Source organism: Ranitomeya imitator, chromosome 8 (assembly GCF_032444005.1).
Source record: "Ranitomeya imitator isolate aRanImi1 chromosome 8, aRanImi1.pri, whole genome shotgun sequence".
Classification (NCBI taxonomy): Eukaryota; Metazoa; Chordata; class Amphibia; order Anura; family Dendrobatidae; genus Ranitomeya; species Ranitomeya imitator.
The window spans coordinates 168,813,825-168,827,219 of NC_091289.1; the positions used below are offsets into that span (position 1 = coordinate 168,813,825).

General features: G+C 43.2%; 1 protein-coding gene across 1 annotated transcript in view; it reads right to left on the bottom strand.

The window, feature by feature from the left end:
* PAPPA2 (pappalysin 2) overlaps positions 1-13,395 on the bottom strand; it is a 242,117-nt gene that overhangs the window by 39,552 nt on the left and 189,170 nt on the right. The window contains exon 19 of the mRNA XM_069737803.1: positions 236-368. Coding sequence (XP_069593904.1) covers positions 236-368 — 133 coding nt within the window. The remainder of the gene's footprint in view (positions 1-235; positions 369-13,395) is intronic.

Sequence of the window (13,395 nt, forward strand, 5' to 3'; positions counted from 1 at the left end):
TAAAAAGAAATGGGAAAAAAGCAATCACTGATTCAGATCTGAGAAGGAGTGTTATTCTGTGATTTAAGCTTTGGCAACAGAAGTCATCTGACGCACAATTACCATGTTACAAGAATAATGTAAGAGCGTGATACCAAATATGAGTCAACTTTTCAGAAAATAATATTTTATTAAAAATATTGTTATGAAGAAGAGCTGTGAATGTCCTGACAGTTTTGTCTTGAGATCTCCTTACCGATGGCATGACCATGGTCACAAATATAGTGGATGCCGTTGACCTCTGGGGGTGGAGGACATGTTCCTGTTAAGTCCTTGCAGAGGCTGAATTTTTCTGTCCAAGTGCCATCTTTACTGCATACTGTAGACATCTAAAAAACATAAGAAACATTTGTGAAAGCTGATACGAGAAAGTAGTGTTTCCTCCAATAGTATTAAAGATGCCGACATTATTGGAGTTGCTCATTTTTTTGTCTAGATTTTGCTGTTTTTCGTTTCCTTGTTCTTCTTTTAATTTGAGCTTTTGATTTTTATCTTTTTTATGTGTTCCTCAGTATTTTTTTTGTTTGTCATTAAGGGTTGTATGTGGGGGTTCCAGATGTTTTCAGCTGATTCAACAATTGTGACTTTTAAAAACAAAATTTGCACATTTTTTTGCCCAAATGTATTCCAAATCCCTCATTGGAGTGATTCATTGCACAATCCTGCCCACATTTAAAACAGAATATTCAGCTTTTGCAAATCAAAGGTTAAGGGCAAAAATTAAGGAGTATTTGGAATTTTTCCTAAATTTCATGAACCTCGTGCGCCATTGTGAAGAATTTAATAGCAGAAAAAGGGAGACACTCACTGTTATTGTGTGGTGCTCAGAAGTCAAATAAAATATACGGTATATCAAAAATATTTTGTAAACTTAATTTAAGTAAATACATTTATTTTGAAAAGTAATCTTTTGATGTTTGTTAAGAGGAAAAATGTGGCAAAAAAAGTAGACAACCGCTAAAAAAATACCACTTTGCCGCCATGTTGTCTATTCAACGATATCACTTATGAAGCAGAAAGCTAGAATCTGAACCGTATAAACATCAATATCGTTTCATATAGCTCTCAACTTCCTTTAGTTGGCAGGATGATAAAACAGCACTAAATTACCCCACGGTTCAGATATGTCAAGCAGTGGTGACACTTCAGTGCTAAAACTGTTATATTAAAATCATATCCTTCTGAACACCTCCCTCCTGCTGTTATTAAGTGGTCCATGTCAGAGACGTCACACTCAGACAGCGGAGCGAGATGCAGATCTCCATGCCTCCTGCATGCGCCGGTCTACTGCTGACCTTCAGCGCTAGACCAATATGTCTGTATCTATTTCCGTTAGACGCATTTTATATCAATAATGTTTATTTATAATTTACATCATGAGATTAAAGCTGCCACATTGAACTTTTTTTTTCTTTTTAATGACTCGTTGAATGAAGTGTGATCTGAAGCTATTACACTTGCAGAAACCACCTACTGCTTTCCTGTCACGAGAAGATCAAACACAATCTTCAGAAAAATTAGCTTCCAATTAGCAGGTCGTCCTCATTTTGGAAGTGTATCAGTGTTCTTTCATAAGTAATATACCTAAATTGGATTTTTTTTCTGGGGAGGGGGTTCCGCATGAAAAGCTTCATTTTATTACATGTGTACAAATATATACACTGGCTAGGTTTACAGACGCATAAGGCTATGCACAGATGTTTAGCATTTGAAGCCGATTTTTCTGCACCAAAACCCCGAGAGTTGGCAGGGAAAACGCGGTGTACAATACACACATTTTTATGTGTTTTTTTACAAGCATTTTCACTGTATTTTTTATTGCGGTTTTCTTCCATTCATTGAAATTAGGTGAAAAAGGTTGCAAAAAAGCTGAATAGGTTGACATGCTGTCAAATTGAAAGAACAGATTGACGGATAAAATCCACAAGGAAAAAACAAGCAGCGTGTGACTTCAGAAATGCAGCACTGAAATATGCACAGAAAATATGAGGCAAAAATGCAAGATGTGAATGAGGCCTAACTCTGACTGATGCCATTGTATAGGAATGCAATGGAATCCATCTACATCACCTATATATTACCAATGTAAAAAAATTATAATCTGCAGTAGATTGTTCCTGGAGAGAATGAGCTGCACTAATCTGTACAGCAAAAATAAAAGTATATTCTATGTATACCAGCCCACTGAAGGCCCAAAAGAAAACAACAATTATTTGGTGAGGGTTTGGTGAATTATGACCTATGGGGACATTTGGAATATGCACCAGATTTCCCATCACATACGGCAATGGAGCAATGCTAAACATGGCTGAACATAGTGTCACTACTCTATTGTTGGGTGTCCCTGTACTTAATGCTAAGGGCGCCCTAGCTCGCCCTGTTCCCCTGGATTACTTCTCATGGTGAAGATGCCGGGGCTACGTACCTTGCCTGAGCTTCTGAATCCGCCCTCAATCTGTACCCTTCCACCATCCAGGGAAGAGGGGAGTAGTTCTGTATCATAATACACCTACTAGACTAACAAGGTAATAAGAACAGGAATAAGGAAAAATACTAATCATACAAATATACTCACACATACAGCAGAGGTAAACACCGGGGAGTGGAGAATGGGGTAAAACCAAAGTAGGCAAAGAAAGGGAATTATCACACATTCAAAACCTAGCAACAGTCAAAGATAAATCCACCAAATGTCTTCTTCAATAAAAACCACCAACGATCTCCAGCCATGCAGTGTGTTGTGAATTCAGCTTTTGGGCTCCCTCCGGTGGTTGTAGAGGGTAATGCAGTTGTGCCTGGACTGCAGGATTGGACAGGTGTATCTAATTGCGGAACTGACTGGGGTATATAGCTTTGCAGGACTCTTTAGTCCCTGCCAGTTGTCTATTGTTTTTGGAAGATTCACTTCCCTGCTGGTCTCTCCAGTTTGCTGTGCTTTTCTACAAAGATAAGTTCTGGCTTTGTTTTTGCTGTCCACCTGCTGTGGACCTTAAAGTTTTGTGCATATTCATGTTTTTGTCTTGTCCAGCTTTGTCTGTGAAGGATTTTTTGCAGCCAAGCTGTGTCTCTGGAGATGCAGATATACCCTCCATGTCTTTAGTCAGATGTGGTGATTTGTATTTTCTGTGGTGGATATTTTCTAGTGTTTTAATACTGACCGCATAGTACTCTGTTCTATTCTTTCTTTTTAGCTAGTATGGCCTCCTATGCTAAAATCTGATTTCATATCTGCGTATGTTATTTCCCTCTCCTCTCACCGTCAATATTTGTGGGGCTGCTATCTATCCTTTGGGGATTTTCTCTGAGGCAAGATAGGTTTCCTGTTTCTGTCTTTAGGGGAAGTTAGATCTTAGGCTGTGCCGAGGGGTCTAGGGAGTGTTAGGTACCCCCCACGGCTACTTCTTGTTGCGCTGCTAGGTTCAGGGTTTGTGGTCAGTACAGGGACCACCTTCTCCAGAGTCCGTCTCATGCTGCTCCTAGGCCACCAGATCATAACAGCAGTGTAAGCTTGCTGTCACTGAGTTACTGCGATAGTGTGGAGCCAGAAGACAGCAGTGTCTGATTGCACTTCTCCTTTATTTTAAATGTGTTTATTCCTTCTGGCAGAACAGGGTTTAATCGACCATGTTTGGAAATCCCTGTGCTCAATGTTTTGCTTGGTTAGCCACTCCTTTTCCCTTTATAATCTGGGCTCTGATACTAATCCTTGTCAGAGCTAGCTTTACTGCTACATGGCTAACGGAGGGAGAGGAGTTTGTATGAGACAGAGAGTTGTTGGAGTTATTAGTGACTGTTGCTTGGTTTGTATGCATGGTAATTCCTTATCCTTCTCTGCTTTGGTTTATTCCCCTACCTTCACACCCCAGTGCAGTCCTCAGTTATGTGTGAGTGAATGTTTTGTATGCCTAGAGTTTTTTGTTAACCCTTTTTTGTGTTGCCTTGTTTGTCGGTTTGGTGAACTACGGCGCACAATGGTGCCCCCTCTTCACTGGGTGGGGGTAGAGAACAGACGGAGCGCTAACTCAAGAGATAAGGCAAAGGCGTAGGCCCCAACAATCTTCATCATCTGAAGTATCCCGGGGAGCAGGATGAGCTAGGGCGCTCCCTAGTGTTAGGGACAGGGAAGGAGCCCCTCGTCCTGGGTCACCCGTCAGCTGTGTCGTGACACTTGTTCTGACAATCAGTGCTAGCCAAGACCGAGTTTATATAGGAGATGGGAGTGGCTAACAGTGCACAGCTGAGAGCCTTACTGCAGGAAAGCTTCCAGGAGTTCTCAACTGAGATTAACTCCTGGACTGCTAAAATACATTTACACCATTTAATATGTAGGTTAAGTGCTTCTTCAGGAGTAGGAGAAATCAGAAGCTCCTGCCTCTCACAGTAAAATCGTGACTCATAGCTTTACAATTGTATCCAGATTGTCTGTTGTTCTCATACAGAAGTTGTCAGAGCATTGGCAGATGAGAAATGCAGCTCTCCATGAAAAGCTGAAGAGCTAGTAGACTTTGTTATGACTCCTGCAGAGTCTTTGGCCCTAAGTACCATTTTGTTGTCATGTCTATCAATGATGAAAAAATGTAACACATTTTAGATTGATGTTCTAACTCAGATTCTCATACATGGTAAATACTTTCTATGTACATATGAATCTAGAAGCCCTTCTCCTCCTCCCATCAATGTTTTTATTCTCTTAATATATTCCAGTCATCATATAGCACTATGTAATCACTATTGCTCATTTTGCCTTTCTACCCAGCTAAGTCTTCTCTTTTTCTTTGCTTGATGTTGAAACAGGAAGTCTCTTTTCGCTGCATGAGTCATCTCCCTCTTGAACAAGACCCAGTTCCTCCCTTTCCCCCCCATTGAGACTTTTGTAGTGAGCTATGAAACAGAGACTTCCAGTTTCTACATAGAGCTTAGAAGGATTTAGCTAGTCTGTTTTTAATCACATGATGCCATAGACCTAATGGAAAATAGAATAATTAACTGGGTAAAAAGGCAAAATGAGCAATTGTAAGTACACAGTGCTATATAATATAACGAGTGCAATATATTAAAAGGATAAAAAGTTTCATGGGACTGCATCCTTAAAGGGGTTGTTCGGTCCCAGCCGATAAGTCTGTTACTGCAGACTTATGAATCCCCCCAGCTCACGCATTGTACGCTGCGGGGATTCACCGGTTTCAGACCCGGGACCGGAGGGTATGTATGATTTATACATACTCCAGGGCAGTTTGATTTGCCGACGAATGGTGGGCGAGTGAAAGTGAGCTCAGAGATAATAATTACAGCATTGGTCTCTTCAGTTGACCACACATTGTTCTGAGTCTTTTTCATGGGGAAATATTCCCTTTAAGAGCACGCATTGAGCGTGTTAATTACCTATCTGTCTTACAAGAACTGACAGCAGAGCATTTAGCGAGATGATTGAACCAAGCAGCAGCGCTCAGTACAATCCACAGTGTAGCTGCCAAATATCAATATCGCATGATAAGCCTTACCAGGGTAACACACTTTCTGGCAGCTTGAAAGTTTTATTAAAAACACTTTCCCAACAGGAAGCAATTTCTCTTCCTGCATATAGAGATGTGTAAAGTCCACACGACTCCTCCACGATCTGTCACTCATCAATATTCTATGGATTTTACTTGCATAGCTGGGATGATCTAATGACTTACCCAGCACAGTGTGATTTTCTTCTACCTCACAATGGAGATGTAAATACATAAAATAGAACATTGTTTAAATGCATCCCCATCGGATTCCAAACACGTAGTCAGAAATCAATACTCTGCCAGAGGGATACACAAACCGAGAGATGAAATCAGTTCAGTTGTGTCCTGTGTTTAATTGGTCCCATTATAATTTCTTGTATTAGCGCCGTCTACTTGGGTAGAAACAACAGTGGGCTCGGCTGATTTTTTTTCTCGTTATTTGTTTGCTAACATTCTAGCGATCAAACATCTTTACATTGTGGAGTATTTAAGCAGATGTCTACGGTAGTTATTTTCTTTAAAGTTTCTTTTTAGTATTGTGGCTCAGGATGTAGAATTACAAAACTATATACTGTAGATGTGATCACATATCCTAGATGAGCAAGAAAAACAACACTTGATTTTGTGATACTTTGTTGGGAGATGTTTATGCTGCATGTGGCCATATACAGAATTCCAGCCCAGGGGTCATGTGATTTGCCGCCTGTTGCGGGTTTTGCAACAATGCTATCTTAATGTACTGAATGTGAATTGTGAAAAATTGCTAAGAAAAATTAAAATGGTGGACACATCTGTACTATGATATTGCATATTCATATGCCTTGTAAAATATCATATTTTTCCTTCAGAAGTCACTTTTCGGGAAAAAAAATTAACGGTTGAATGCAGCTTACCCCTGGAAACAACAGCTGCACCCAAGACAATCAATTGATTGCAAAGCTAATTAATTTTAAGAGGATGTTGACCATATGGGAAAATCATACAAGGCAACTCTATTATCACAGCTCTACCACCCCTACTGGTCTACATAAGACTTTGCTGACAAGTCTGCAGCAGTGATGTCCCATGCATACCTTGTGACCACTGCAAACAATCACTAGGGTCAGCTGTTATGGTTAGGTACAGAGAATGAGAATGCTGGACCTAGTCATTGACTATGATTGAATATTTTGTATTTCAACACTTTTCCAACATAGGAAGTACTGGTTCATCCTACATCAGGAGTGGGTGTAAGGATCGGGCTCAGGAGCTGTGCCCACTCCACGCATGGATAGACCAACACACAGGCTCTCCATGCAATGCATGTGCTGTGACTGTCACACAGCCATGATACATGCAGCTGCGGCGCCAAACATTTGATAATCTGGAGCGCTCCTGTTATCTGTGTTACCGAGGAAGCTATTCGGTAAGCGCTATAGATATTCGGATAAAATCAAAATGTATTACATTTTTGGAGCCCGAATTTAAAAAATGCAGCTCTATATTTGCCAACGGACTGCACCACAGGCCTAATCTGTGTCTACACACTGGATTCTGTCACTGTCCCTGCTCCTGTTATTCTCTCTCTCTCCCTAGGGCTACTTTCACACTAGTCCATCGGTACGGGCCGTCGCAAACCGTCGGCCCAACGTACCGACCGACAGTGTGATTGATTAGCACAATGTGGGCAGCGGATGCAGTTTTACAACGCATCCGCTGCCCCATTTTAATGACCGGAGAGGAGTTCCAGCCACGCATGCGCGGTCGGAAATCGCGGACTCAACGCATAAAAAACGTTACATGTAACAGATGCGAGGTGTGGCCATACATCGCAATGCGTCGGTAATACAAGTGTATGGGGAAAAAATGCATCCTGCAGGCACATTTGCAGGATGCGTTTTTTCACCAAAACGACGCATTGCGATGTCCGTCACACGATGCTAGTGTGAAAGTAGCCTAAGCTAAATGCAGATTCTATACGCTGCAAACGATTAGCCCTTAGAAGTGCTGCTAGTATGATGGTTCAGCTTCAGCCCCAGTATCAACACTACAGGCCTCTGATTCGTTATACTGTGCACACCGGCCTTGACAAGCACTCTCACCCTCTGTGAAGGGTCACAGAGCTCTGCATTGGCATCAGCTTGCCAAGCCGAGCAACGCTTGTCCTTTTCTAACCTCTGATGGTGTCACACGGCCAGCCACTCACAGTGACGCCACAACCATGATGGCTATGGAAATACAGTGACACACAGGCAATCCCCACATGCTTACTGAATGCGTAACATGCGCTAAAGATGCAGCACTGAAAAATAACACTAGACTGCTGCTTTAAGATCCCATTGGAGAACTGTAACTCCCAGCATGTACTGCAGATCCTCTGGCATGCTGGGAGTTATAGTTCACCACAGGACAGGAGTGGCAGAGTGCATTTTTATGTGTTATTACTAGTGTTGAGCGATACCGTCCGATACTTGAAAGTATTGGTATCGGATAGTATCGGCCGATACCCGAAAAATATCGGATATCGCCGATACCGATATCCGATACCAATACAAGTCAATGGGACATCAAGTATCGGAAGGTATTCTCATGGTTCCCAGGGTCTGAAGGAGAGGAAACTCTCCTTCAGGCCCTGGGATCCATAGGGAAGTGTAAAATAAAGAATTAAAATAAAAAAAATTGATATGCTCACCTCTCCGGCGGCCACTGGACATCATGCGGCTAACCGGGTGGCTTCTTTGTTTAAAATGCGCGCCTTTAGGACCTGGGAATGACGTCCCGGGTTCTGATTGGTCGCGTGCCGCCCATGTGACCGGCACGCGACCAATCAGAAGCCGCGACGTCATTCTCATTCACAAAAACTCCTAATTCTAGGATTTGAGGACCTGCGAATGACGTCACGGCTTCTGATTGGTCGCGTGCCGGTCACATGGGCGGCACGCGACCAATCAGAACCCGGGACGTCATTCCCAGGTCCTAAAGGCGCGTATTTTAAACAAAGAAGCCACCCGGTTAGCCGCATGATGTCCAGGGGCCGCCGGAGAGGTGAGCATATCAATTTTTTTTATTTTAATTCTTTATTTTACACTTCCCTGTTGATCCGATACCGATACCCGATATCACAAAAATATCGGATCTCGGTATCGGAATTCCGATACCGCAAGTATCGGCCGATACCCGATACTTGCGGTATCGGAATGCTCAACACTAGTTATTACTAAACTTTTAATTAATTCTTATTTGCACAGGCTGTGCTCACTGTGCCGAGTGCAGGTCCTGCAGCCAGCCACGCTAGAAAACCGAAAGTCTCTCTCTCTACAGCTGACAGGACTTGTGGTGAGGTAAAAGAAAGGCTGGAGCATCACATGATTGCACAGAGCCCTCCCTCTTGTTGCCTCACCACAGGTCGTGTAAGAGGAAGCTGCATTATTTCTAGTGCAGTGTCTGCAGGTCCTGTGATGACATAATCAGGAGGGAGGGCTCTGTGCTGTCATATGATGCTCCATCCCGCCCTCTTCATTACCTCACACAGGTCCTATATGGGAGCACTCAGCATCAGCACAGCTTGTGCTGTGCTGTCAGGTATGCGGCGACCTCTTCTGTGGCACCTTGCTCCTGTTGGCTCCTCCTCCACCGGACTTGCGATCTCCCCAGCCGCTAGGGAAACCAGGTGGGTCTGCTGTTTAATTGAAGGAATATTCATTTGCTGCTCCCCGCCCACTGCTCAGCACTGACAGGTGGGTGGGAAAGTGGCTAATGAATATTCCTTCAATTTAAGCACTGGGACCAAGTGGTTTCCCCAGTGCCTGATTCCTGCAGCAGTGATGTTTTCCTGCCTCCTGTGATTACAGTGCGTTCCCACTCCACCGCTGCCCCACATGTTACATTCGGACCATAAGACGCACCTCATACTCTCCTCCGAAATTTTGGAGGAGAAAAGTGCGTCTTATGGTCCGTAAAACACAGTATTTCTTTCCTAACAGATGTCATGTTGTTACATGTTCTCATCTATAACTCATGTTTTGTGTCTTACCTGCAGGGCCTGCAAGGCAAAGGTTAAAGCTGCCAGCCAATCGGAGGCTGGCAGCTGACGTCAGCGCGCATCGCCAGCATATGACGTCATTGTCATTCGCCGGCGAGTGCGCACTGAAACACCGGGAGAGATCTTTTCTTCGCCGCAGGAGCGCGGCCAGGTAAGAAGAAAGTTTTTTTTTAATTTTTTTTTTATTATTTTAATTGAAAGCGGCAATGTTTCAGGAAGGAGACACAAGGCCCGGAGCAGGATTGGAGACACAAGGGCAGAATGCAGACACGGGGGAAGAATGGTGACAAGGGAGCAGAATTGCAGACACGGGGCAGAATGGAGACACAGTGGGCAGAATGGAGACACAGGGGGTAGAATGGAGACACAGGGGGCAGAATGGAGACACGGGGCAGAATGAAGACAGATCGGGCAGGAATATGGGGCAAGATCATGGGACAGATGGGGCAGGATCATGGGACAGATGGGGCAGGATGGAGACAGATGATGTAGGATGGAGACAGATAGGGCAGGATCATGGGACAGATGGGGCAGGATCATGGGACAGATGGGGCAGGATGGAGACAGATGATGTAGGATGGAGACAGATAGGGCAGGATCATGGGACAGATGGGGAAGGATCATGTGACGGATGAGGCAGGATCATGGGGCAGGATGGGGAGATCATATGGGGCAGGATGGGAAATCACATGGGGGCAGGATAGGAGAACATATGGATGGAGCCAGGAATGAGACACACGGGGGCCAGGATGGGGAATATTGTTACCATAGGGGCTAATTAAGGGATATTATTACTGCAGTAATGTTTTTATTTTATTTTTTGAGGATACTGTTTTAAATGGGGGTGGGGTGGTTCTGTTACTGTGCAGACCAAGACTGTCGCTTTTTTTCTTCATCTATTGTAGTTTAGAATTTGGGAAAAAAATAAGTAATGTGTTCTGCAAGCAGTACTCTAGATAACTGTTATTTCCTGCAGAGATGAGCCCTGGCTGGATGAAGTGATGGCAGTCTGTGCTGGATGAAGATTAAAAGCAAAGATGAAGGACTTCACCTAGAGACGTCACTGGTGAGTCAGTGTGTTACCTGTACACTGAGGTAATACACTGAATACTATATGCAGTGGTCCTGTGTACATTGTCACCAGTGATCACTGAACTACCTTTACATTATGCACTATATACAGGGCACCAGTGTAAAATGTCACTGGTGATCACTGTATTACCAGTACAGAGACACTGCATACTAAGTACAGATCTCCTGAATACTGGCACTCATGGTGATATTAGTATTGTGGGTTTTTTTTATTACTGATCAGTATTGTAGTATTCAGTCACTATGTGGTGGTAGTATGTTGTCCGGCCATGGTGTGGCGGTATTTGTTCCTTACATGTGCTATTATTTGGTCACTATGTGGTGGTAATATGTGGTGGTAATATGTGGTCTGGTCATGGTGCGGTGGTATTTGTCCCCTGTATGTGGTATTATTGGTGATCATATGGTGGTAATATGTGGTCTGGTCATGGTACGGTGGTATTTGTCCCCTGTATGTGGTATTGGTCATTTTAAAAATTGAAAACTAAATAAAAATATACCTAAATTGTATTGGATACTTTAACAAATGTTTAATAGGTTAGGGTAGGGCCCGACCCTGTCGTGGTGGCAGCTTTAAAAATCTTTTGACTGTGGACAGTTCAATGGATGGAGGCGGGGTTGGGGTGCAGCCTGGGCAGTCTCAAGGGGGCCCCAAAAATTTTGCCAGTATGGGGCCCCAAAATTCCTAGTGGCAGCCCTGCTTACCTGATCATTTTTGTCTTTGTTTTAGCTTCTTTCATGGCATTGATTATTTTTATCTAAAGAACAATACATCCTGAAGTGAAGGATTGTAAGGTTATGCGCTCATTGAGTATTTGCCTGCAGAAATTTCTGCAAGGTTTCTGCTTCTCTGGGCAGCAAAAACGCTGTGTAAAATCTGCACACTAATGAGGTTAGGGTACTGGCTTAGTGTAAAATAATTACACCCTTCTTTTTAAAAGTTGCAGATATGGTGTAACCTTGTAAATGCTGCCACAATTGTGGGGTGCTGGTGAGTCGCCATGGTAGCCACAGATTGCTGCCATCTTGGTTCTCCTGTGAAGCCCTCAGGCTCATGTGTGATTTTATTTTAATCTAATATACTGTATGTGCTTGTTTTGCAGAAGAAATCGTTCCAGCCGGTCAACTTGCTGTTGGCGGCCCTCTTGGCCTTCACATTTAGCTTTGGAGCCACCTACAATTTGTTCCAGGCCATTTGTTTATTTAAAACTAGTGATGAGCGAGTGTACTCATTGCTCGGGTTTTCCATAGCAAGCTTGGGTGGTCTCCAAGTATTTGCTAGTGTTCGGAGATTTAGTTTTCATCACCTCAGCTGAATGAATTACAGCTACTAGCCAGGCTGAGTACATGTGGGGGTTGCCTGTTTGCTAGGGAATCCCCACATGTAATCAAGCTGTCTAGGAGCTGTACATCTTTCAGCTGCGGCAAGGAAAACTAAATCTCCGAGCAGTCATAAATACTCAGAGACCACCCGAGCGTGCTCAGGAAAGCCCGAGCAACGAGTAAACTCACTCATCACTATTTAAAACGTCTTGCTGCCCCGGATATGTGAATAGGATCAGACTGGCTCTGGCAATAACCGTCATCATTGCACTGCTGCTATGTCTCCTTATTATAAGATGCACCTGCACAATGGTATTCAGAATCAAGAGCCGCTTATCTGCCGAGTCCTCCATCAAGGTAAATGCAGACATAAGAAAAATGCTGCCGGTTACTGCGGGTCAACAGCAAACCCAATTGAGGAAATTTATCATGCCTGCTACACCATTGTTCTTACCAAAAGATGAACATTATGCAATAATTTGACACATTTTGAATTTTTTAAGTGTTTCATGTACGTGGATGGGGCATATTGTGCGGGGGCGAGAATCGATGGCGGGATGTGGACAATCCTAGACTGTCCATGGTTTTTGGTGATCATCCGACAGCTGCATTCCCCCTGACTTTCATCTTTGTGCATCAAACATATTTATACTTGCCAACAGTCCTGAATTTTCTAGAACTCTCAGACAATGTTTTGGATACAAAATTGGTCTGTCTCTAATATGGGTGTAGTTTCCACAGGAGGATATACCAAATTCTGCCATTACGAAGCAAAGTTTGGGGGGTGCTCCTGAAACATAATTTTTAGAACAACAGCAGTGTTGGTAAGTATACAGATCTCTACTTCATATATGATCCAACACTAGTGATCCTCTGTGTAGCACTAGTAATAGATAAACTTAATTTAGTCATTAGACAAAGCTCCATAGGAATAGAACAATGTTGCTCCCACATTAAGATTACTCCAACATTTTGCAACTACCATTCTCACAATGTGCAACAACATCAGCTGCTCGCAGGTAAGTTTACTTTACTATGCACGTGTAACCCATTGGTGTCCCCCTACTTGCGAGACACTGTTTAGTAACTGCCCACAGCTTCCACTCGCTTGAGCTCTGAATGCAGAAAGTTACCATCTCCCCATAAATGCAGTTAGCTCCCCCTGTCACAATTATTACCTATATGAAGTCAATCAAACAAATCTTATGAATATAGATGAATTCTCTATGGGGTTATGGTCAATCAAGCACAGTGATACTGTTGTTTGTATTGGTGCTTTTGGCAGTGTGGAAAGGTGCCAAGTCCTGCTGGAGAATGAAACTTTCATCTCCAAATAGCTTTTCAGCAGAGGGAAGCATGAAGTGCTCTAAAATGTCCTGGTAGACGGCTTCGCTGACTTTGGTCTTGATAAAACACAGTGGACCT